This window comes from Triturus cristatus, chromosome 2_1 (genome assembly GCF_964204655.1).
Source record: "Triturus cristatus chromosome 2_1, aTriCri1.1, whole genome shotgun sequence".
Taxonomy (NCBI): Eukaryota; Metazoa; Chordata; class Amphibia; order Caudata; family Salamandridae; genus Triturus; species Triturus cristatus.
In genome coordinates, this window is record NC_140581.1 from 630,968,496 (window position 1) to 630,995,994 (window position 27,499).

General features: G+C 43.2%; 1 protein-coding gene across 2 annotated transcripts in view; it reads left to right on the forward strand.

Moving 5' to 3' along the window:
- Positions 1–27,499, forward strand: part of PPIP5K2 (diphosphoinositol pentakisphosphate kinase 2) — a 1,583,220-nt gene that overhangs the window by 406,848 nt on the left and 1,148,873 nt on the right. For both annotated transcript variants that reach the window (XM_085632565.1, XM_085632566.1), the window contains exon 9: positions 11,609–11,730. In XM_085632565.1, coding sequence (XP_085488691.1) covers positions 11,609–11,730 — 122 coding nt within the window. The remainder of the gene's footprint in view (positions 1–11,608; positions 11,731–27,499) is intronic.

Sequence of the window (27,499 nt, forward strand, 5' to 3'; positions counted from 1 at the left end):
AACAGAATTACTTGAAATTTGGCAGAGAGGTAGTCCTCAGGTCAAGGAAGTGCCTTTTGTAGGTTTGGTGTAAATCTGTTCAGTAGATTCTGAGAAAATAGCCTTTAAATCAATATATATATCTGAGCCAGCTTACGGTGCGCTTACGGTACGCTTACCGTACGCGTACGGTGGCGTGCGCGAGCGCGATTCTGATTGGCTCTTAGATCTTAGTAAACATTCGAATCGGCCGAAACCAGGAAGCGGCGGCCGCCATTTTCTCTCTCGCACTGAGAGTGATGATGAAAATACAAAGCACAAAAACATGTAAAGGGGCTGTTTAGACAGCTCCCACACACATAGCCATGTTGAGGGAGTCCCCAAAGATCCCCCAAGGCCAAAAACGGAATTTTTTTTTTTTCGCTAATTTCGCCGATTACGCTTACCGTACGCGTACGGTAAAAAATTATATATAAAAAAAAATTATCCACACTCTCCCCACCCCGTGTGCAATTGTTGGCCGAAGGCCACCAATTGCGCATGGCTTATATAAGATGAGATAAACTATAATATTTAAAAAAAAAAAAAAAAAATAATAATTATCCACACTGTCCACCCCGTGTGCAAATGGTGCCCGAAGGGCACCATTTGTGCATGGCTTATAAAAATTACGAAAAATTAAAATATTACCTTTCAAACGAAGTGCATCATATGTCCTCCATGTGCGCACGGTGCGCGAAGCGCATCGTGCGTACATGGCGCATCTAGCGTAACGTGGGCACGCGGTGCGCGTAGCGCACCGCGTGCCCACCGTGCGTGCACGGCACTAACTGCGTAAAGTGGGCGCGCGGTGCGCGAAGCGCACCGCGTGCTTACTGTGCGCGCACGGTGCGCGCACGGAACGAACTGCGTTAAGTGGGCGCGCACGCCAGGAATGGCGTAAAGTAACTTAGCATTTAAAAAACCGTACAAATTCACTGAAAAAACCATAGGTTTCACACACGTTATAGTTAGGAATTAGCATTTAAAAAACCTTGCAAATTCACTGAAAAAACCATAGGTTTCACACATGTTATAGTTAGCGGAAATTTTACTGATAAAAAACCAATGAAATTCCCCCGTTATAGTTAGTGCAGGCAACTATAACTCACGCGACCGCAATCTTCTGCTGATGACATATGTGTCTTTATGAAAAAAAAATATTTGTAATATATGTATAGCTAAAAATGTATGGAAGAAGACATGGGCGCAAATAAGTGTCTAAATACAGTATTAGCATCAGCAGAGGATTGCGGTCGCGTGAGTTATAGTTGCCTGCACTAACTATAACGGGGGAATTTCATTGTTTTTTTATCAGTAAAATTTCCGCTAACTATAACATGTGTGAAACCTATGGTTTTTTCAGTGAATATATATATATATATATATATATATATATATATATATATATATATATATATATATATATATTGTAGTCTTTATATCTGTTGTTTGCCACCAGCTCTGACTGAGTCATATCTGACAAGGAAAGAAAGGGTCTCTTCAGAGAGTGTGCCAACTGTTTAAAGAAGAGGCTATATGTCGAAGACCCTCATAAACAGTGCATTTACTGTTTATATCCAGCCCATAAGGCGTCCGGCTGCAAGATTTGTCGCACTTTTTCAAACAAAACTCTCAGACCGTGAGGCACAATTTCTCATTTTGCTCCAGAAGATGAAAACCAGGTCTGATCCTTTGTCAGACTCTGAGAGTGACCAGTCTACGTCCTCAAGAATTTCCCTGTAAAGGGATTCCTCATACTCAGATAAGGACCCCCATGCCAAATGTGCTAAGAAATCCTCTCAGGATGTTTCCACAGAGAGCAAGAAAGGGTCTCAGGAGAGAACAGCCTTCAAAGACTGTATCAGAGCTCAAAACTCCAACCCCAGGGCTAAAATTGACATTTAAAAAGCCTTCCTCAGTCGTCACCAAGCTCTCTGCCATCTAGGAAGGGTCCGTATACTCCCTCGTCGACGAGGGGATGCACCTCAGGGACATAGTCATCAGTATCTTTCTCCATTCTCTATGGACCTCTCTATCGTCGTCCACTCTGGCCCCGATTTCGTCGACCATCCCTCTGATGTCGTTGATGAAGATTTCGTTGTCATCTTTAAAATTGAGGCCACCGACCGAGAAGTAGCTATCAACGAGACTGTTACTGTCGTTGTCATCATCATCATTGTTGGCGGAGAAATCCGTGCCGGCGATGACACAACTGTCGTCGAGAAAGTCGTTGTCGACGGAGACCTTGTCGTCGACGAAGATCTTGTTGTCGACGAAGGCCCTGTTGTCGACGAACGCACAGTCGTCGACGAAGAACAAACTTTCATCGGTGGTGAACACGTCGTCGTCGAGCCCATCACTGTCGATGACGACACGGATATCAACGACAGCCATCTCGCCGGCGGAGAATCCTTTGTCACCAAAATCGCTGTTGGCGGCCAGATAATTCTCGCCTAAGCCCATGGACACGGGCATAACCCCAAAACATACTTCTCCTAGTAAGATCACTCCTCTTCCACCCATGCATCTTCTGCAGTAAGAAGATTCTGAATAGGAGGGCTCATTTGGGGATGTGTATAGACCTTCGGACTTGCATGTTAAGTGCCAAGTTGACGATGAAGAGGAAGAACAGGGATGGTCATGCCTACTATACCGAACCTGAGATGGGGCATAAACAGTATCAGCGGGGCATGGTCACAATGCCGTCTGCCTTGCTCTCAGATCTTCAGTTTATGCTGGAAGATTACCGCAGGCGAATCCCACCTGCAAGACCTATTGCAGAATCTCCACCTCCAATGGAGTCACCCGTACAGTGATCCACTCCTACGAGGTTGTCAGTTCCTAATACTCTGTAGTCCATTCCTCGCTAGTAAGTAATCTCTTTGGCTGAAGAGAGGGAAGAGGGAGAACTTCCCTACACGGGTACAGAGTGGGATAATTATTCGATTTACTTGCCTGCTTCACCAACGCCTCCTCCAGTAGATTCTCTACCAGAGGACATAGAAGGGTTTCATAACCTTTTGGAATGTGCAGCAAAAAGATTCTCTTTGCCCTCGAAACAGTCTGTTTCCTTAACGACTTTAAAGAACCGTTTTGTAAGTCTGTCAGGGCTATATCAATTATTGATTACACCTGGGAAGAGGGTATTGGAATCCTGAAGACCTCAGCTTCTATACCAGCGGTGCTCCCACATCTTGACATAAAAGGCTACGGATAATGCACCAGCATGTCTCACAGGACACCCAAAACCGGATTCTGTGGTCATGCAGGCTGCTCAGCACGGCTGAAAGAATCTGGCAGCACCTCTTTCGGCTCCTCCTGACAAGGATGGCAGTAATTTAGAGTCAATTGGCAAGCTTTTCTCTTCGATGTCTGTGTTAACAGTGAGAGCAGCAAATTCGCTGGCGATCTTCGGGCGCTATGATCGCCAGATGTGGTCAGACATAGCCCCTTATCTGGGCCAACGACCAGAGGATGCTAAGGAGGAGGCAAAGAAGATCCTGCATGAGGGAGAAAGAGCATCCAATGAAATTATAGTTTCTGCCATGGGCGTCGCCATCACAGGTTTTAGAGTTGGCAGGTGCAGCAGTCTTAGAAGGCCAGGATGGCTTAAAACCACCTCATTTCGGCCGGAGGTTCAGAATAGAATCTTGGACCTGCCGTATGAAGGAGAGGAATTCTTTGGAAGCCAGGCTGAGGAAGCCCTTAAAACAGTAAAGGTGGACACGAGCACCGCCAAGTCTTTGGGGACACTGCAGTTCAGGAAAACTCCTTTTTGACGGTCCAGAGGGAAAGGGCAGCCTTCTTGTAGACTAGAGTATCAACAATACCATTACCTGGCATACTCCTCAAATAATCAATCTTACCATTCCCAATTCCAACAAAGACAACCTCCTTAGACATCATATGTCAGATTAAACAGGGGAAAATCAGCACAGGCGGGCAAGGATGTTGCCCGTCGACAATGATATGGTACAGGCTCTGGCTCCTATTCCCCCTCTGCATTCTCCTCAATTTCTCCCATTAAAAACCTTGTATCTCGCATGCAAGATTTCCAATCACCTTCACCAATGGAAAACCATTATTACAGACCGGTGGGTTCTTCGCCTTGCGCAATTTGGACATACACTGCAGTTTATCCAAAAACCGCCATCAAACCCACTACAACCCTTCCACCAAAAGCATCTCAAAGTTCTTCAAGAACAGATCAACGTCATGCTCCAGAAAGGAGCAATCGAGAAAGTGCCAGTCTCCCTCAAGGGCAGAGGTTTCTACTCCTGTTTCTTTTTAATCAGAAAGAAGCTCAGGCAGTGGCGACCAATTTTAGACCTCAGAAGCCTCAATGTCTACCAGAAAAAAACAATCATTTTGGATGATCACGTTGCAGGAAGTTCTTAAATTCAGAAACCAGTGCGATTTAATGACCTGATTAGACCTCCAAGATGCTTATTTCCACATACCAGTTAACCCAAGGCACAGGAAATTCCTGAAGTTTTTGGTTCCCGGACGCTACTTTTAGTTCAAAGTACTCCCCTTCAGATTCAAATCTGCGCCCAGAATTTTTACGAAGTGCCTTGCTCTAGTCGCAGCATTTCTCAGGCAGCATCAACATCAAGTCTTCCCATATCTGGACGACTGGCTAATAAAGGCACCTTCCAAATCGGCAGCACAAGTGTCTACAAAGGCTTGCACAGTTCTCTTCCGACGGCTGGGTCTCACTCTCAATCTGCAAAAATCCAAACAGAGCCCATCGCAAACGATTGTCTTTCTGGGAGCCAAGTTAGACACGTTGTGCTTAAAGGCTTATCCTGCGGAGGAACGCCAACACTGGCTTCTCATGCTCACAAAATCTATTAGAAGAAAAAAGTCCTTCAGTCCGACTGTACAAGTCTCTCTTGGGAATGATGTCATCATGCATACTGCTGATCCCATTCTGTTGTCTCAAAATGCGACCCATGCAGGAGGAATAGTACAAGCAGTAGGCACAGTCCAGAGGCTCTTTCAACGACATCATCAAGATAACTCCACGCATGCTAAAGGCATTGGAGTGGTGGGAAGACAAAACTCATCTGTCAGCAGGGCTGTCTATCCGACACATAGCAGCACCCTTTGTGATAACCACGGATGCGTCACGGGAAGGATGGGGAGCTTATCTCCAAGAGCTTCAAGTGAGCGGCAAGTAGCATCGGATTTAAAGTCAATCCCATATAAATCTATTGGAATTAAAAGCAGTACATCTCGCCCTCCATGCTTTTCTTCCCAGGAGTCAGTGCTCGTCCGTACGGACAATACCACAACAATGCACTATATAAACAAACAGGGCTTCACGAGATCTCGCCAGCTTTCCAGGGAAGTTCAGAAGTTGTGGAAATAGGTTGTGGTTCACAGAATCTGCCTCCGAGCAGAGCATGTTCCGGGACGTCAGAGCACAATTTCAGACACACCCAGCAGGTTCACCACAACGTGCCACGAATGGGAACTGCACCCACAAACCCTGCACAACCTCTTCCTATACTGGGGCACACCAGAATTGGACCTAGTCGCAACTCTCCAGAACTGCAAATGCTGGTACTATGCAAGTGGGCATCACCAACATGGGTCATGGGGGATTGCTTTTTCAATTGCATGGTCTGGCATCTTTGTTTACGCTTTTCCCACCATTCCTCTTCTTCCAAGAGTCGTGAGGAAGATTGAGCCATGCAAACAGATCCACATTGCTCCAGCATGGTCACGGCAACACTGGTACACAGAACTGCTTCTTCTATCAATGGTCTCACACTTCTGACTTCCATTGTTTCCCAATCTTCTAACTATGAACCAGGGGCGGATCCTACACCCGGATCCCAGTAATCTACACTTATCGTCAGTGGTCCTGAATTCAATGAGTTCCAGCACTTAAACATTTCCGGGGAATGTTGAGATATCTTAGCCAGAGCTAGCGCGGACAGTACCAACAAAACGTACCCTCTCAAATGGAAGCGTTTCTGCATCTTGTGCCATCAAGCAGGTATACATCTACTGTCCTCCTCTCCAGAGCAGGTCTTACCTTACCTTTTGCAGCTAGCGAAATCAGGCTGGCCACATAGCTCAATAAAGGTTCACTTAGCGGCCATTTCCTGGTACAGAAGATCCCTTTCCTCTCCACCTCTGTGGTCTTCTAGAATAATCAAAGTGTTCCTCAAAGGATTGTTTCGAGTTTGTCATCCTATAAGGCCTCCACCTCTGGCCTGAAAAGGGACGGAACACAAATATGAAATTCATACCTAACCTTCCATCTGAGTTCCACCTCAATGAACCTGTGGTACTAAAGACATAGACATTCTTCCTGAATCCATCAACGACTGCAGAGAAGGCTCTTCACTCGTTGGGTGTCAGGCGTTGCATAGGAGAAAAGCTTTTCGCAAGACTTCTCAATTATTTGTCGCATACAGTGCGCTAAGGAAAGGTTTCCCGCTCTCCAAGCAGAGTATTTCTAGATGGATCGCAAGTGCCACATAATTTTGCCATCACAAAGCAGGCAGACCACTGTCTTCAAGAGTCCGAGCCCACTTCATGAGGGCTGTGTTTACGTCTGCAGCATTATTTGCAGGAGTGTCACTTCATCAGATTTGCCTGCAGCAGCCTGGAAGAATAGACGTATATTTACTCGACACTACTGCTTGGATTCAGCAGTTCTAATCGACATGACGGTAGGTAAAGCAGTGCTTCGGCACCTATTCCATTAAGGTGAGCCACCCATCTATCCCCCTACCTCTTTTGCTGTATCATATTTCCATAGGGTAAACCAGTTACTTTGTTTAATGCTTGAAGGAATTTATTCCTTAATTGTTATTGATATGATTATGGTTGTCATATTGCTTAGGGATTACTTGCAGGTTTTATTGATGCATATTTCTGTTAAGCGGTTCATGGCTATGGTAAATGTGCTACTCAACTGCTTGCTATTTTGATTCAAGTATGCAAATCTATGAAAGTTCCAATACTGAAGTAAGAAATAAGTTACTTACCTGTAACTATAGTTCTCCAGTATTGAAAGCTTTCATAGATTCACATGCGACCCACCCTCCACCCCGGGGGAAGTTCACCTTTGTCTATCTCAGCATATTAACTTTTGCACTAGTGCTTGAAAATCTGAGGTACTTAGCTTCTCTCTGGAGTGTTATAGAGGGTGATTCATGCTGACTGGTTAAGGCAAAGTTTGGTCACTTTTTTAATGATGACTATGATAGGTTAATAAAATACGAGGCCTAGGCCTTTTCTAGTCTATACCTATCAGTCTTCTACTACTACTACTACTACTACTACTACTACTACTACTACTACTTTAAAGTAACGGGGACTCCCCTCATGATGACGAGGAATGATTCAAGCATGTGAATCTATGAAAGCTTCCAATACTGGAGAACTGTAGTTACAGGTAAGTAACTTATTTATTTTTCTGTATTCATGTTTTTACCCAGTAAGATGATTTTCCAATTGCTCGATGGTTTTGTCTTCTTTTGGAAGCAATTTTATAAATGTTTTCCTTATAGTCGGTGCAAAACTAATTTAGCTTTTTGGCTCTTTATGGGCAGTATCCAAAGAGCACACCCTTGTATGCAAATCTCCTAATAAAATTTGTATAATTGAATTGTGATCATCTGTACCAAGGAACCCCTTCTCAGTTATTGCTTGCCTGATAGTGTTTTGTATTTTGTCTAGTTATCTTTACAAGCCTGTTAGGTTCAGTTCCTATCTTCATTTTTATTAAAGCAGTCAAAAATCTATTTTCTATTATCACTCATCTGCTTTAAAATATTTCTCTTTCTGCTTTGTTGAGGTTTCCAGTGCTCTAGACTCTGTTTTTCTTAAGAATAATGTAACATTTGCCCCTTCATGAAATTCCAAAACAACTTGGGCACTCGAGACAATATTGATACTAAGGTCTATGAATTATATCACTAATCTGAGAATATACTCCTTACATTCAGTTCCTTCAAGAGACGTCCATTCGATCTCCATCTTCCCATGCTTGTATGTGTAGTTTTTTATATAGGACAAACCATGATAGTGAGTAAAGGAGATGTGAAAGAGGAGGCACCAGTGTAGATATGTAGAGGTCAGGCAATTACATTTCTGTCTTAAAAAGATCACCAGGAGGGTGTGAATTTGCCCATCCTTGTCAGTTAATAAACACCTCCTTGGAGAAGTGTGGCTTAAGACCTTTCCTGGAGTCATTGGGCACATCTGAGCATGGTATTGCATGTTTGGTGCACAAGAAAAGACTTGCTTCTGGAAGTTTTTGCTTTGCAGTTAATTTTCACTCTGGTGAGGTGTTTGCTTCATGTGATGAATTTACACATTGACATTTTTCTGCTTGTTAGGGTGGTGCTGTTTGTTATTACTTCATACTCCATTTAGTTGAATTAATCTGCATAACAACTAATGTTGATGCACACCCATGTGAAAAATTCAAGAAAAGACAATATTCATTAAGGCGTCTGTTCTTCTTTAATCTTCAATAGATTCTTCCACTCCCTGGAATCCTATTTAATTTCAGGTATTGTTTTAACGTGGCGCCGTCCCACCACTTAGACAGTTCAGATCGCTTGAGTCTTTCAAGTCTAACAAATTTATCAGGCAGTCCTTCCTTTTTTGACTGATTGGTATTCCTAAATGCTTCATTTACCGTACTTCCTCTACACAAATTTTCAAGTAACTCAGCCGCAATCTATCCCTATCCAAATTGTCACTTCTTATGATTCACTTCAGTAATGTGCCTGTGGTGCAGCCAACCCTTAGTTGTATTATAAGGATTTGGTGACCGTACACCCAAATGGTGGGACGGCGCCACGTTAAAACAATACCTGAAATTAAATAGGATTCCAGGGAGTGGAAGAATCTATTGAAGATTAAAGAAGAACAGACGCCTTAATGAATATTGTCTTTTCTTGAATTTTTCACATTGTGATTTAATTTTTTTGCGTGTGCATCAACATTAGTTGTTAATTAATCAATCTATAATTGAGCCTTTTTAGGGAATGGGGTGTTATTCCCTAGTGTGATAGCACCGCAGGTACTCTTATTGAACGAATTAATCTGCATAGGCTTAGGAAATATGTTGAATTTCTTCAGCGCCTTAATAAGGTTTGCAGCAGCTTGGAGTTTACCTATCCACAGAGAGAAAGTGCACTGTTGAACTCACTTAAGCAAGTCTGCTATTCAGACACCAAAGGACTAGGGTTTGCCCTGTGGTTCTGACATTTGTTTCTGAGCCATAGCAAACCTATCTGTATTCTTTACAATGAGTGATTTGAAGGACAGGTATGTGTTGCTGATAAAGCTAAATGACTTTGCTTTGTGACTCAAATAAATCAATCTTAGGAATCTTTATCTGTGTTATTTTCCTCAGATTGAGTATGGGGCACATGCCTTGGTATGATTTTTGCTTTAGTTGGGCTCTTGCTATTCATATTTGGATAAAGGGCTTTCAGTCTCGGAGGTGGTTGGTTGTTTTTGCTTGTAGGTTATCTGAGGTACCATTGAGTGTACTCCGCATATTGCCAAATCTTGAAGCTGTGGGTGGGTAACAGATTTTGAAGGGTCTTCTTGCATAGATTGAAGATTACTGGATTGAGTAAGGATCTGTGACTACATAAAGCACTGGGGCAATATTTATCTGTAACTGACATTGATTGGCATTGCCATAGATCATAGCCTGCACTGCGACTAGGTTTACTGTGCGAGGAGGTTCCCTACGGTGAAGCATTCCGCATTCGGGAGGGTGAGGGGAAATCGTCCTGTAAAAGGGATACTCAGCACTCTTTTCCTTTTCTTCTATATTTAGACCCAGGGGACTTTTTTTGTGTATTCATTGCTATAGATGAACCATTTTCTGTTGTGAGCAAGTTCCATGTGTTTTGAGTAGATTCTGATGAGAGCATGTTTTTTTTAAAGCGATTAAGTCAAATCGTGCGTAGGTGTAAGGCCCACTTATGTCAACATTGCGGAGGGTATCATCTTCAGCATGGAGGGTGGCATTCTCTACTGTAGGCAGGTAGGCAGCTTGAGCCATAGTTTTGTGAAGTGGTAGCTTGTGTCCAGATGTCATGATTGGGTGGCTACCCTTTTCTCCATTTTATTTCCTAGAGCAGGGCAGGTAGATGATGGATCAACAGTTCAGGGTAGGATGGTTCTTTGTTGATCTTTTCCATTGTTTTGTAGCAGTGGTATGATTTGTTCTGAAAAATCGTTTTGCTTGAGTGAGGTGTTAATCATGTTGCTGTCTTGATTGCCTTTCCTACAGTAGATTTCAGGATGGCTGAGGGAAGCATGCTGTCATTTATAGTTGTTTTGAGGCTGGTGAGGATAGCATTTGACAGTGGCTCATCATCTACATTTATGGTGTGGGGAAGATTGATATGATGATTGATTGTTATCGACAATGTGATGCCTGATAATGTTATTTTGTTTCTCTGTAAGACTTTCTTGAGGGTTTTGCATTTGTTCTTTTATTGTTGAATGAGTTGTTCTTGAAGGGAGCTATTTTTAGGTATTTACAACTTTGAATAGAGATTTGCTTCTTTGGGGAGCTTCTTTGATGGTGGCTGGGGAAAAGTAGGTATTGCTGTATGGATAAACCTTCTAAGTAACCTAATGATTTCCCCTTCTGTCATGTTGACTTGTGAATGTGTTCTGCCCAGTTTATGTGCCTAATTTGCTGTGAGAGAATAAATGGGTATACATTAGGATGAAGGGTTGTGTTTTTATTGTGTATTGTTTTAGAGAAGTGTAAAAGTTGACAATGACTTTTTGTGGTGGTGTTGAAGGAATCCTGGAGTCTAATTAAGTTTTCAGTTGGTTGCAAGGGCGCATACATCTTTTCTAAATCTGTTAATGTGTAGTACACAGAACATTGCAGTATTGTCTCATTGCTGATACCATTGGCAATTGCTGATGCTTAGTGAGCGATTGAAGAGGAGCACAGGAAGATGTACTGACCTATGCATTACATTTTGATTCAGTAAGATCAGTTGATGATGATTATGGTCACGATGATACTGAGGAGATTTTTTTTTTACACCCGTACGTCGCCACTTCCAATCCGTGCCGGGTGCCACTGGCTAAAACCGTTAGTACATGAGGCCCAGAGTTCTTTTACCCATAATTTGAGCTGATAGTTTCTTCACTCCCAATAATTGGAAAAGATATATTTTAAAAATATTTCAGAGTAATTCGCACAACTAATGGGATCTGTGAGCTACTTATGGCACCACAAAGTGACTGAATTTTCTTGGGAATTATTTACAGCGCAGCAACTACACTCCTTTCAGGCGTCAGGAGAGGTAGTGTCACCACTCACAATTTAATTAAAGTTTATAGTAAACTTGTAGCTTTATATTCGGCCTAATTGCGTGACAGTACAGGACAGGGAGATACATGTGCATTTAAGCAAAAGTGGATTATTTCAATGTTACATACGGGCCTCCTAAGAAAAAAATCTGTTTTTAAAATGTTGGCATAAAAGCTCTATAAAGTGCATCTGACGATCTGAAACTACACTGCAACCTTTTCTTGTTTAACAATAACATTTGTTTTGTGCCAACAGCAAACGGTTTGTGGTTTTGATTTATTGCGAGCGAGTGGTCAGTCCTATGTCTGCGATGTAAATGGCTTCAGCTTTGTCAAAAACTCCATGAAATACTACGATGACTGCGCCAAAATACTTGGGTGAGAATCACTGCCTTGTCTTAGGAACAGAAAGTAAAATCTTACTGCTGCATATTGTATTGTGAACTACAGCATGGCCTGACCAGTTCAGAATTCAGTATTTATACAAATGTTAATTGTATATGTTACATATGCACCATAAATGAGCACTTTTATTATAGCTGGGGTATTTTAAACATGAGGTACTCCACATAAAGCGGGTGCGTAGGTCTGTGCTTGTGTGAGCTTAGTATTTAAAGAATTTCAGAAAAGTGAGCACGTTAGAAGTGAAGTGAGGCCACATGGCTGATGCAGAACAATACAACATACAGTACAATTATTTTCCTTGCTTAGCTCACCATATTTACAATTTGTGTCACAGGAAGATAGAGATTTGCCCTAAATGTCGTTATTATTTAAGTCATTTGTCGCAGTCTTGGTTAGAACCCTGTGTACAGGTTCCGAGGTCAGCAATTTTGCTGCTAGAGCTACATGTGGGTGTCAACTTGGGTACAACTACCAGAATATTATGTCAAATTGGGCGACTGAGGATGGTGTTTTGTAGTGGTGCAGATGCTTGCGCACTGATGGAGCTGGGGAGACATGCATACTACTGATGAATATTACTCTTTACCGATTGCATCTTTTCTTCTAACCGAGTGAAGCAGCGGAACTTGCCAAATGTATACTTAATGTATTTGTTGTCTTCTAACTGTAGGCATTAACGGTAGTTAAATCATTCAATTGTTTAGGGCCGCTGCTCTCAACATTTCAGTGTCCTCATACACAGTTTGTGCGTCTTGAAAATATATTAGGCAGAGGAAAGCGAAAGGCAGCGGTCATGTAGGAGGACACATGCAGCCTTCACTCTCCCCCCCCCCCCTTCCTGTAGCTCACTGTCACTAGGGCTTCAAAAGGAGGAAGAGGTGAATGCTGCTCAGCTCCTGGGTCTCCCTGGCTTGCCTGAATAACAAAAAGCAGTTCAGCCAAGTCGGGGAGAATCAGGGGCTGACTTCAGCCACCGTTCACATCTCTTACTGTGAATGTTCAACCGCTAACAGTTGTGGCCTTGTGCGTGGCTGTTACCTGTAGAACATTGATAGCAAGAGCTGTGAACAAAGGCTAAGGAACTGAGGGGGATTTCTACCCCCTCTGGCTTGTTTTTTCTAATTAGAACAGTCTGCCCTCATGGGGCAGAATGTTCTAATAGTTTTATAGCCCACCATTGTTGGGCTATACCCGTCATTAAAAGCCCGCTCCCTTGTTAAACACTGGAGTAGGCCTTTAATGGCTGCTAAGGCAGGCTATAAAGCTATATTAAAACATTGGAATGTTGGGAGCTCCATTGAAGACAATGTAGTGCTCCCTGCTTCTACGGGCCGGTAAATGCCCGCAGAGCAACATTCCAATGTTTTACAAAGGCCTCTTGGAGCTCGAGGGGATGTAAATCCCCTCGAGCTTCGAGAAGCCTTTGTTTAATTTGTTAGAACATTCTGCCCTCTAGTGGCAGAATGTTCTAATAGACTTATAGCCCTTCGTAGCAGGACTATACCGGCTATTAAAGTCCCGTCCCTTGTTAAAGTCCCTCGCCTTCGGCTCGGGCTTCTAACGTCAGAGCGGGCCTTTATAGCCGGTATATTGGAACACTGGAATGTTGACAACTTCATTGCAGACAGCGGAGCAGCAGCAGGCTATGAACACTGGTAGAGGCCTGCTGTTGTCAACTTTTCTTTGTCCCAATCTGCAGTCTCTGTCTCTACGCTCCCTGCCTCTTCATGATAGGTGGCATGTACAGGGAAATGAGACACACACAGCGAGCCTCCCTTCCCCCTCTTTATGTAGCTCAGTGTCACTGCAGCTTCGGAAGGGGAAAGGGGACAATTCAGCTCAGTTTATGTATCCCTTGGATCTGCAAACATTCCGTCAGAGCCGAGGGAGAATCAGCGTCCCATTTTCACTGCTCTTCCTGTACATGTTTAACCGTTAACTGCTGTGCACATACACTGCTCCTGTGAAGGGCTTGGTTGGTTCTGAGCCACTTCTGGAGCTCTTAACATTCCAATGTTTTAATAAGAAATGAGCCATCTCACTGCTATCATGTCTTCTTTTCATGAAACAAACTTTGGTCTCAGTGTTTTACAAACCTAGCCATAGCTAATCATAATTGATTTTAGTGCTTTTGTGGGCTAATGCAAGCCACTACATGGATAAGTGTTTCACCCAGTGATGATAGGTTTGTATCTTGGAAGGTGGGCTCAACCGTTCCTCATTTTGAGGTTGATAAAAATAAATACTATTACATTGAGAAACAATATACATCTGTTTTCTGTCAATTATGCCAACATAACTTTGGTGAAAGAGTGCTCATCAAATATGTATGTAATGCTATGGTATTAGAGAAACTTGAAATATTTCTTCAATTGGGTTTGGAACCATTATAGCATTGATATAGCAGAAGACACAAGTGGGTATCTCGCCTTTAAATAGTTTGGGAAAACTTTATGCATCTCATTCAAATAACTAATGCAAAATATTACAAACATAATCTTTGTTTTTGTTATACTTTTCTTTATTGAAATTTGTATTATACTGAAAACAACTGTAATGCAATACAGAGTACTCCACAAAGTTCACCAATCCAACATAAATATAGTACTAAATGAGATCCATTGAAGGGACAAAATAACTTTAGAGTTTCAATGAAAATAGAAAAATAACATCTAATAAGGCACAAAGGAGTCTTTCCATTTAACAAATACAGTTTAAGCTGTGCATAAGGTAACCTTTGCATACAAATAACACACCCCCCACAAACAAATGAATTAAGTCACCAGCCTCATTTTATCCCAGATTCAAATCCTAGATGAAACACTCAAATCACCATCACAGTTGTGCGGATAAGAGTATTATACTCCACATACTAGAAAGATAATTAGTTTACATAGGTTCAAAAAAGGACCCCAAACCTCATCAAATACCTGGACTTTATCTTGAACCTTGTAAATCCTACCTGCACATGTAGCTAGTCGATAAAGTTCAAAGCCATTCTTGATGTGTGGGCACCTGTGCTGTATGCCAGTGCCTTAAGATGCTGATCTTAACCACTATAAGAGCCGTCGACATCCATCTACGCAATGATAAATCAAAAGCAACAAAATCATGCAACAAGGCCAGTTTGTCCGGCTCCTCACAAGGAATAAAACTAGTAGAGCGAAGTGTCATCCATATATAATGGCAATAGATATCCAGTACAGGACATGACCACAGTATATGGTACAAATTACATGCAACATCTCCACCATGCTACATTAGGAACCAGACTAGCCTTATATAGTTTGAGAGGAGACCAATACCAATTATGGAGGATTTTTAAATAGGTGTATTTTAAGCGCACTTCTCTGAGCGAGCAATCATACTACTTTAGGATTTCTTTCCAGTCATTCTCCGAGTATTCTACACCCAGCTGCTCCTGCCAATAGGTTTTAGCCGCAAAGATAGTATCATGTGAGTAGAGATTGTCAAAGAGAATTTGGTACATATTCAACACTCCTCCCTTGGAAATTCCCCCACAGCTTAAGGTAGTTAATAATCGGCGACTCAAACATGGATCATATCCCGCAAAAGCTTACCTTTTGAGCAATGCCTTATTTACCAATACCTCCAGAGTTGTGACTGGGGAAGCGAAAATGCTAATTTAACATCTCAAAGAATCTAAACCAATCTCCATCAAGAAGGTCTCCCAACTGTTTTAATTCCCCGTTCTTCCCATTTTATCAGTTTTCGGTCTACTGGGATTCCATCAAAGTGGTGCACCTTTGTGAACTGTTCTACCAACTCTCAAGAGATGATGTGAATCGTTCCATGCAGCCTACATAGCCCTCAAGGTAGGAGGGTAAAGCCGGGCTTTCAAAACACAAGTATTGTCTAAAACGCCTTAATCCACTGGAGCTTGAATAATGTTTTGCTTCCGTAACGCACAATGAGGCTGGTCAGCTGCTGGCATCATTAGATATGTTACTTGCAATAAATATTGAGTCAGATAGTGAAGCCGCATTTCAGGAAGCCGAAGGCCGCCTGATCTGGTATCCGCATACAACTTTGACGATTTGAGACATGATTTTCTGCCTGCCCAGATAAACCTCTTTATACTCTGATTTCTATTGAAATTGGTACACACAGGAATCCACAGGGGCAGCATACCAAATACATAGTTAAATCTGGGAGCCGCTAGTATCTTAATCATCTGTACGCGACTTCAAAAGGAGACTTGCAGAGCAGATCATCTTGTGAAATCTTGTTCTGTTCTATTAATCAATGGCTGGATATTATCAGCCACCATATTTTCCAACCTCTTTTTTTATCAGCAAACCCAGATACTTCAAACCCGAGCTCTTCCATGAGTAGCCAAAAGCGTTTTGCGTCATTCTACATTACCTACGTTTAATTGGGAATGCCTCACACTTAGACCAATTTATCGTATATCCAGAAAAGATAAAAAAAGAATCGATTAGAGGCATGTGTTGGGTGATGGACGAATCTGGTTTAAAGTCAATAAGATATTACCTGCATGTAACGAGATTTTGCACGTTTCAACAGGTGTTTCTATTCCCCACACTAGGGGAAACTTTTGAATTGTTGCCGCTAGTGGTTAGATTGCTAAAAGGAACCGTAGTGGTGACAGCGGGCAACCCTGTCTTGTTCCCCGTCAGATATGAAAGGGCTTTGTCAAATGGGCTCCAGTCTATCTGCACTGAAGGGACTGAGTGTAGCCATCGGAGTTTGTTTAGAAAGCCAGGCCCTGTTCCTGGCATAGTTTGCCAGCACTGGCCCGCACTGGCCGAGGAAGTACTCTTGACAATTTCAAGCCATAGCTCCATCAACTTCAAGGGCTTAACATGTTATGTTATCTGAATTCTTCGTTTTTCTGTCACTTGCACTTACCGCTCATGTCGCTGTTATCATCTGTAATACCTAAGGGGCACGATTTTGACCATTCCAAGGTAAGAAAACTATTGCAGATTTGTCGGTTCTCACCAATAATAGTATGTTCATTTGATTTAGGGTGATTTTAATTGTATGCAACATCGCAAATGAGGTCATTAACAATTGAGTGGTTCCATTTATACATTGCATCATGATATAAGAACCATGATATATTTGTTTGTTATATTTTGGGTGTTGTGTTTTTCTGACAGTGCTATGTCTGGTGATTATTCACCCCGCTCACAATTTGTGTTAGAAAATCTCCACACACCATTGTCCAAAAAGCATTTACTTTTTATTGTTTCATGTCGATTACATTTGCCCTAATACAGGTATTACACACACCACACATATCTGGTGGATCTTAAGGTTGGGCACACTTTCCAACCACAATTCTGGTCCCACATCCACATAGATTAGGATTTTATTCAGTTTGGTCCTGATGAATTGCCACGGATCCTGAAGACATTTTGGCAAGAAACGTGTTGACCCTGATTTAAACCTCAAAACACGAAGGTATGTTATTTTCCTTAACTTTGTTTTCCTGCTTTTAACTAGGACGAGATCCACCATCAGAATAAATTATCCATCAGTGCCTCGTAGTCAATTTTTACTTTAAGTTTTTCTTTTCCAATCTGCACTCCTTTTTATACGGCATTTTTTTTTTCAAACGATCCCTGGCAAAGAGCCCCCTCGTGGGCGCCTGTTAGGCATTGAAGCGCTGGCCTAACAAGTAGTTGCCCAATGATGAAGCATCCCAATTGGATGGGTGAGGGCTCTTGCTCTTGATTTAAAAAATCTCTTTTCGACCTGTTCTTTCTTAGGGGATGACATAATTATGTACTTATCCGTATAACACTTAGGAATTGCATGCTCCTTTTCTCTGATCTTTGTTAGGGAGCAGTTATGCTGGAACTTAATTGCTCCCTGTACCACCCCCCCCCCCCTTACCCCTCCACTCCCCCCGTTTGATATTTACAGCACAGTGGCTCTGCTGTGGGACCTTGATTCTCCAGTATTGGGGTGTCTTTCATAGATTCACATGCTTGAATATTCCCCGTCGTCGAAGTGGGAGTCCCACGGTACATAACATAGCAATGTAGTAATAACATAAGCCTAATAGGCATAAAGGAAAGTAAAACCATAGAGTTTTTATAGACAGACAACTTGGCACATGTATAACCTATTACTGTCATTATGTTTTAGTCCAAAATCCAGCCAATCGGGCGTCCGCACCCTCTAGAACCTTCTCCCCAGAGGCTTAGGCCCTCGGATTTTCTACCGCACGTCGTGTGAAGGGAGTCTCCCTGAGCATGCTCAGTTTTTCTTCCCATATCTCCTCAGAAGATTACCTCTATGATGTCTACTTCCAAGAAATCCCTCTTCAGACCTTGTGGAAGTTGTGGTAAACTGAGGCTTCATTCTGAAGACCCTCACAAAAAATGTATTTATTGCTTATATCCTGAACATCAGGTAAAAGATTGTAACATTTGTAGGACCTTCTCTCAGAAGACTTTAAAAGACAGAGAAGGGCGTCTCCTTCTGTGGCTACAGAAGTTGAAGACTTCAGAGAATCCTCTTTCAGATGTGGAGAGTGTGTCTTCAATCAAAACTGCTTCCTCCTTGAAGAGAACAAGTGACTCTTAGAAGGTTTCTCCAAGACCTAAAGTGGTGAAGAAGCATAATGTTGATAAGCCCACTACACACACAAACTTCAACTTCAAAAGGGGGGATTTCCCCCCCACAGGAGCCTATCTGAATCCTTTACGCCCCCGAGATCTGATTCTCAGGCGTCAAAGACTCCATCTGCGCAGTTTTTACCTCGGAAACTGCCTCTCTCGTCGACGATCTCATCAACGCTTCCTCCGTCGATGAGAGCTGCCGTCGTCGCATGTACGTCGACGACTTCGACTTCTATGTAGCCGGCTATGATCCTGTCGTCGGCATCTTCACCATCGACGTTGGTATCTGTTAAGGTGAGACCCATTTCGTCTACAGTGCCTTTAACTTTGTCGACGACGGCAAGCAAACATAGAAAAAAGCATGCGTCGTCGACGGTGGCTTAGTCATCGACGGTGGCTTCAGCGTCGACGGTGGCTTCAGCGTCGACGGTGGCTTTAGCGTCGGCGGTGGCTTTGTCATCGACGGTGGCTTCGTCGTCGACGGTGGCGTCGGCGGTGGCTTCGTCGTCGACGGTGGCTTCGTCGTCGACGGTGGCTCAACGACGACTTTTATCGTCAGCAACAACGGCTACGACTCCATCTATAGATCTGATACCACTAAAGGCTTCAAGCTCTTTGCTTCAACGACGACATTCCTCTTTGGATACCCTAATGCCAATTAAAGCTCCTTCTCAGCCTCCAGAGGTGCTATTTACATCTGACGATGAGGAATCCGAAGATGACAGATTTCGGGCTTCTCGCAGTCCCTCTGAGCTTCTAATAAAGTGTCAGGAATCTGATGATGATGACGCCTTACAAGAGGACGATTTCTCTACTTGTGACACGCACCCGGCGCAAGAACTTCCTATGGCACAACTGCCTTGAAGTCTTATTTCCAACCACCAATATATGTTGGATGATTACAACCGCCATTTTCCACGTTCTGTGCAGACTTCTCCAACGCCGCAGGTACCTCCACAGCCTGTTTCAAATAAGGAATCAGTGGCCACACCTAGGTCGGCGACAAGAGTTCAACATCTTGCAGTTCCTCAAATCATAGAGGAAGACCTTGTCGACGGGCAGGATGATGACGGTGACAAAGAAGGTGAGCTGGATGACGGATCCCTTCTTTCAGAATGGGACAACTATCAAATACAAACGCCATCTCCTGCTGATCCAGCTCCTTTGGATTCTCCACCGGTCGACATCGGTGGTTTTCATTTGCTCATGGAAAGAGCAGCTAAGAGAGTCCACCTTCCTATGACCACCAGGGAGGAAGATTGTTTCCTATATGATTTTAAGGATCAACCTCAAAAACAAGTCGGTTGTATTCCAATTATCGATTTTATCTGGCAAGAAGGCCTCAAGCTGTTGCAAACTCCTAACTCCATTCCAGCTATCCTTCCTAGAATAGATAAAAAATACGAAGCCCCTCCAAATTCTCCTGCTTGTTTAATTTTGCAAACAAAGCCTGATTCCATCATTACTCAGGCAGCTCAGCATCGATCCAGAAACCCATCGTCTCCATTGTCTGCACCGCCAGATCGAGAGGGTCGACGCCTGGATGGTATAGGAAATACATTTTCCACTATGGCTGCAACTACAGTACGTGCGGCCAATTCATCAGCGAGCTTGGGCCGTTACGACCGCCAAATGTGGTCAGACATTTCATCTCTTATAGACCTTATCCCCGAAGTGTCTAGGCCAGAGGCATTAAAGATTCTGCAAGAGGGGGAATGAATTACCTCAGAAATTATCGATTGCGCTTTTGATGTATCCTCCACTGGCTTCCGTCTTTTGGCTGGTGCAGCAGTCCTCAGGCGTCAGGGCTGGTTACGGGCCACGTCTTTCCGTCAGGAGGTACAGACAAAAATACTGGACATGCCTTACGACGGTGAATCATTTGTTTGGCCAGCATATAGACAAAGCCCTTCAAACAATTAAAAAGGACACTGACACTGCTCGTGCTCTTGGGTCTTTACAGTTCAAAAAGCAGCCTTTTCGAGGCGCAAGAGGTCGTGGCCCCTCTTCTTCCTTCCAAGGAAATTCTTATCAGTACAGACAAGGTCAAAACCGCTACTCCTCCCAGAATCAGCAGTCATATAGGCAACAGCTTTCTTCCACCTACAGGCAATACAGAGGAAAATCCTCTTACAGAGAAAAGGATTCCTCTAAGAAACAATGACTCTCACCACACCGTCGCAAAATCCTCCCGCTTTTTTAAAACTTGGAGGTCGAATCTTCCCCTTCTACTCCAAATGGTCACAAATTACTACCGATCAATGGGTTCTGGATATTGTGCGCCGGGGACACGCATTGGAATTCGTAAAGATTCCTCCCAATACTCCACCACAAGGTCCCCCTCCTGCTCACCTAAAAATATTTAAATCAGCCGAAAATGTTATTAAGAAAGGGCGCGATCGAAGTGGTGCTAAAACTACAGAGGGGCAGGGGGTTCTATTCAAAGTTCTCCCTCATACAGAAAAAGCCGGGAGAATGGCGCCCCATTTTGGATCTACGGGCCCTGAACAAATATATCAAAAAACAAACTTTTCGCATGTTGTTCCTTCAAGAAGTAATTCCTTTTCTATCCCAAGGAGAGTATATGACAACTTTGGATCTTCAAGATGCCTATTTTCATCTTCCCATACTGCCGAGACACAGAAAATTTCTCAGATTCAGAGAGGCCGGAAAGGACTTCCAATTCAAAGTTCTTCCATTCGGCCTTCGTTCTGCTCCCCGAGTGTTTACAAAAGTCCTTGCACCGGTGGCAGCTTACCTTCGTCTACAAGGAGTGCAAATTTTTCCATACTTAGACGACTGCCTTCTAAAGGCAAAGTCGTTCGAACTGGCATCCAAACAAACTCTTTTCTGCAGGTCCCTCTTCCAATCTCTGGGCCTCACATTAAACATGGAAAAATCTCAGTTTCTCCCAGCTCAAAACAGACTGTTCTTGGGAGCCATTCTAGATACCAAGCAAGGGAAAGCTTTTGTGTCGCACGAAAGACGTCAACGTCTTCGCAATCTAGCGACTTCTATCCATCTAAAAGAGTCCGTTTCTGTCCGACAGTTGAAATCTTTCCTAGGGATGTTGTCCTCGTGCATTCCTCTAGTCCCTCACTGCCGCCTGAAAATGAGACCTGTCCAGGGGGAAATGAACAAACAATGGGCTCAAGTCTCAGGAACTTTCAACGACTTAGAGTCACACATCGACTAAAGAGAGCTCTTTTATGGTGGACTCACGAAAGAAATATCTCCTCAGGGCGTCCGTTTTTGGGGGACACTCCACATTTCACCCTCACAACCGATGCATCTCTCGAGGGTTGGGGGCGCCCACTTACAAGGGCTGACTGTGAAAGGCAAGTGGACCGCTCAACAAAAAACAAGACGCATCAGCCTTTTAGAGTTACTGGCCATTTTTCTGTCTCTGAAAGCTTTCCGAACCATCATTCAAGGAAGCTCGGTGTTGATCCGTACGGACAACACAACGTGCATGCACTACATCAACAAACAGGGAGGCACAAGGTCCGTCTTGTTGTCCCTTCAGGCTCAACAAATTTGGAATTGGGCGATTCAACATCACATCGTGCTCACAGCAGTTCATGTTCCGGGAGCGTTGAACAATCTTGCGGATCCCCTTAAGCAGATCGTCCACGACCAGTCATGAATGGGAATTGCACCAACCCATTCTGGATCACATTTTTCAACTATGGGGTCCCCCAAATCTGGATCTGTTCGCAACATATCTGAACCGCAAATGCCTATTCTATGCAAGTTGGCTTCCCCAACCAAAGTCATGCGGGAATGCCTTTTTGATGAACTGGTCAAAAATATATGCTTACGCTTTTCCACCAATACCTCTAGTCCCCAAGGTTCTGCGGAAAATGATGAAAGAACTCTGTCACATTATTCTTATAGCCCCCCGGTGGCCTCGACAAATCTGGTTCACGAAACTCCTGCTCCCGATCATTCTTTGCCCTCTTCCAAATCTTCTGACCATGGAACACGGACAAATTTGTCATCCCGATCCAGCATCTCTACGTTTAGCGGCTTGGAACCTGAGCACTATGAATTTGTAAATTTGGACATTCCTTTAGATTGTAGAGAGGTCTTGGCTAAGGCTAGAGCACCTTCAACTGTGAAAACATATAAACTCAAATGGAAACGATTCTGTCTAGGGTGCAATGAAGCTCAAGTACATCCTATACATTCCAAGCCAGAACAACTTTTGCCTTGCTTTCTGCACCTAGCAAAATCAGGCCTCTCGTACTCTACCATTAAGGTTTTCCTAGCAGCAATCTCACGATTCCGTCAAGATGGCTGTAACTCACTTTACTCGTCGAGAGTAATTCAACAATTTTTCAAGGGTCTTTTTCGAATGTTTCCTCCGATACGTCGGCCACCTCCAACTTGGCATCTAAACATTGTATTGGCACAGCTCATGAAACCACCATTTGAGCCAATCCATAAGTCAGTCTCAAATATGTGACTTGGGCGACTTCTTTACTCCTGGCTCTTACATCCGCCGGGTCAGTGACTTGCAGGCGTTTACCACTAAACCACCTTTTCTTCAATTTACTAAAGACTCTGTCCTGCTCCGCACCAATCCGGCCTTTATCCCCAAGGTGCCATCGGATTTCCACCTCAATGAGCCAGTTGTTTTAAAAACATTTTCTCCAAATCCTCAAACTCCTGCAGAGAAAACGCTTCATTCTTTGGATGTCAAGAGATGTCTCAAATTTTACCTTCAGAGAACAGCTGCTATTCGTAAGAATGACCAACTCTTTGTGGCCTACGGAGGGATGCGATAGGGTCATCCGGTCACCAAACAAACTATAGCACGCTGGATATCTTCTACTATTGCCTTTTGCCATCAACAAGCTGGAAAACCACTTACATCAACCGTTCTAGCGCATTCCACCAGGAAGGTTTCTTCTTCTACTGCGCTATTTGCTGGGGTGCCTCTTCAATACATCTGCAGAGCTGCAACATGGTCCAGCAGACATACCTTTACGAGACACTACTGTCTGGATGCTGCAGACAACACTGATACGGCTGTGGGACAGGCAGTCCTTCGTAATCTTTTTAAATAAAGTGAGCCTCTGATGTTTCCCTCCTCCTGTATGCAAGGTACATTTATTGTTTATTTATGTATATTATTATATTTTATATGCCTATAGTCTTTTGCGCTGGGTATTGCTATTGCTTTGAGTCTTATGTACCTTGTATTATTCTGATATCACTGCTCACTACAGTTACTCAAGCATGTGAATCTATGAAAGACACCCCAATACTGGAGAAGAACAAAAGTTACTTACCTGTAAACTGTGGTTCTCCAGTATTGGTGTCTTTCATAGATTCGCATGCGACCCTCCCACCTCCCCTCAGAGGCTCCAATCATGTATTTGACTATTATGTCACTCTTGTGCTACGAAAATCTGAGGGCCTGAGCCTCTGGGGAGAAGGTTCTAGAGGGTGCGGACGCCTGATTGGCTGGATTTTGGACTAAAACATATTGACAGTAATAGGTTATAGATGTGACAAGTTGTCTGTCCATAAAAACTCTATGGTTTTACTTTCTTTTATGCCTATTAGGCTTATGTTATTACTACATTGCTATGTAATGTACCGTGGGACTCCCACTTCGACGACGGGGAATATTCAAGCATGTGAATCTATCAATACTGGAGAACCACAGTTTACAGGTAAGTAACTTTTGTTCTTACCTTTATTCTCACGCATAATATAATTTTTCGCAAAGTGGTGAAATCCTTGTTCTGTGTTAGTTTTTACTTGTCAAAACCTCCCATTTGTCAATCGCAGCACCCATCCCAATATGGATGGCAATCGGGCCTTTGCTTTGATGACTCTGTAGTTGCAGAAATTCTTAGAACACCCTCGCTACTAGGGGTAGACGATACTACCCCCTCTAGTAGCCATAATGGTGACTGGAACTATTTAGCGCTGTTAAAGAGGCAGGTAAAGATGGCTCTCCACGGAGCTGTCTTTGCAGAATACCTCCGAGCCAATCCGTCACCTAATTGCCTCCTGGTAACGAATGCCCCTCGTATTTTTCTAGATGACTTGGTATTCAGAAAGGAATGGGCTCAAGTTGCTTGGAAGTCCACACGTAGCAGGCTTATTTTGACCATTAGCACAGACACCTCTCCTAAGCCCTCATCATTAAAATCACTTTAGCCGAGAATGCACTTAGGAGCAGGCTACAGATCTCGATCTTTAAATCCCGCCTAGTGGAGATTAACTGTGAATTGAGTGAACATAAGGATTTCCCTATGCAACAAAAAATATGAAAGCTCCAGAAAGACATGAAAAGTTTGATAAGGAAAAGGTCTATCTCTACATCAGATATGACTTAACAGGCAATAAGGTCTCCTCTGATTAGGACAACACCTCACCAGATCCTTCAGGACAGTTTCCAGTACAGATAGTTGGGATAGTGACGTTGGACAGAAAGGCCCACCCAATAAGTACGGATATCCTGTGGGTCCCTTCCAATTTTCACAACCTATGTGGCCCACAGCATTTTCCTTTGAACCCATTAGGACCCCGAAATGCCCCCTTCTTTCAAACATTTTCCCAACTTTTGTTTGGCAGAAGAAGAAGCAGAAAAAGAGGAGGCAACAAACCAGTCCAATGGAACCAATCTAAATCCCAGAAGCTCACACGGAGCAAGCTGAAGGAAACAAAATGAAACTCATAGTTAATCTATCACAGAGACAGTTGACTGACACCGAAATCGGGGTCCTTCACAAAGGGCTTAGTTTCATACACACCCCTATTGAAGACTACTTTAAGCTCAAATGTATATTACAAAATTTCTTTAGTTAGATAAGCCTTTGGGCTTCTTCCACGGCACACCCCTCCCAAAAACAGAGGTTTGAGAAATTCTTACACATTCACTGCTAATGCTAGAATTGGACCTACAGAAATTCTCACTTTTGAGCAAGCTATACTCAAAGATGTTTAGAACATGAGCCCTGCCAACACTTTTCCTAAAATGTCCAAAAATGGACTGGCAGCTGCAAAGTCTCTGGCTGATGGTCCTTCAATAACTATCAAACAAGCATATAAAGGCGGGTTCCATATTCATCCTCTCCATTTCGGACTATCGCAGTGAGTAAGGAACTTAGTGAACAGAGATACTAAAGACCAGGGGTCTCCAACCTTTTCAGTAATAACAGCTACTTATGTTCAATGAGTCATCCAGAGCTACTAATGTTGGTGTTTTAATAGTGACCATATCAGATGAGATACATTAGTGATCACCATATGCTAAATGACTAGCAGTGATCTCATCAGTGCAGCAGGCAGGGTATCCGGCAGTATTGTTATTAAGCCTTTATTAATTTGGAATGTCTCTACATGAGTAAAACATAACAACCACAGCTGCAATGTACCCGACACCAAGGTATTAATATTAGTAACAAGTCTCCCTAGTGCCACCTGATTTATCACTCAAATTTCAGCTTTAAATATATTTTGGAAAATATGGGGTTTCAAAATATACACATTTTTGTCTTGAATATACACGTATAAATTTTGGTCAACATAGAATAATTCAACCACTCTAAAGTGGCTAATTTAGTAGGCTGGGCTGCACACAGGAGAGCTACTTACAGGTAGGTAGACAGCTACCAGTAGCTCACAAGCTACTGTTGGAGAAGCCTGCTATAAACATCTTCCTACTGATCCGACATAAAGAATCTCCAAGAAGTTTCAATCCATGGTCATCGAAGCTGAATCAGTGGGCTGGATCGCCAAGAATGAAGCACAGTTTCTGACTAACACCAAAGACAGATTCCCCTGGTTCTGCAAATTCCCCTAGATACACAAAGGCATCCTTCAGCCTCTAGGACGACCTTTTGTAAAAGAGATCGGGTCTTTTTTGGAACCACTATCAAATTTTTGTGATCATTTTCTCCAACCATTGGTGGAGGACACCTCTTCCTTTCTTAAAGACACCAAGGAAGTTCTCAGTCTAATCATGGAGACCAATGACGTCACTAATGTAGCCCTCCTTATCACTCTTGACGTGGAGTCTCTCTACACGAACATTCCCCAGGATGCTACACTTCAGGTCATTAAAGATTACATGCATATGAGAACCAGGTCATCACCAACACCTATAAAGTTCATCCTTGTTTGTGCCAACATTGCCCTGAAAGAGAACCGCTTCCAATTTGAGGACACTTTATCTCCAAACCCAGTGAACCTCCATGGGAAGCACGTTTGCCCCCAGTTTGGTATGCCTGTAAATGGCACATTTCGAAAAGATCACATTCTAGCTACTGACAGACAATATACTTGTAACATACTATTGTGATGGTGGTATATTGACAATATTCTCTTACTATGGAAAGGGGACAAAGTTATCTGGAACAATTCACTCAACCTGTACCTCCGCTTCACTTGTTTCATTGCTGACAAGGAACTCTTCTGTTTGAGGCATGTGTGCTGTAGACACACATGCTTTGCATACTCCTGCCATCTAGTTTTGGGTCCGGATGTTTGCAAGTTGTTTTTCTTCAAAGAAGTTTTTCCTAGTCACAAGTTAAGGTGACTCCTCCTTTCGGTGATAGCGAGAATGGTAATCGACTTCATTGTTAGATTTTTTTCCCCGCCATTGGGTTCAGAAGTGTATTGCTGCGCTCCGGTTCGCAACCGATCTCCGGGTTCCCCTCGACACGGAATCCTCTCTACCCTCGACTGTATTATTTCGTACACGTTTCCTTCTTCTCCGCGTATCGTTTCAGTCAACGGAATTCAATTTTCGATTGGAAAGCTTTGTTGACTGCCTTCAGGTCTAAACGCGTTGGATCAGCTCTGTTGATGGATCAGACACCCTTTAAATTCTGCCCTCAGTGCCACGCGAAGTATCTGCACACAGGGTGTGTAACTTGTGCTTGTTTCCGGAGCACAAGGAGGAATACTGCGATGCTTGCAGATTGTTTCGATCGAAGAAAACTCTTTGTGATCGTCAGGCATGACATCGAAGAGATGCAGCGCCAAAGCACTGAACACACACGTACATCTTCGGTGAAGATTCCGGTCAAGAATATGTGGAGGCATCAGCAGCGGAGGAGGAGGAGGAAGTCTTCTCTGTACAGGACTCTGACTCGTAGCTC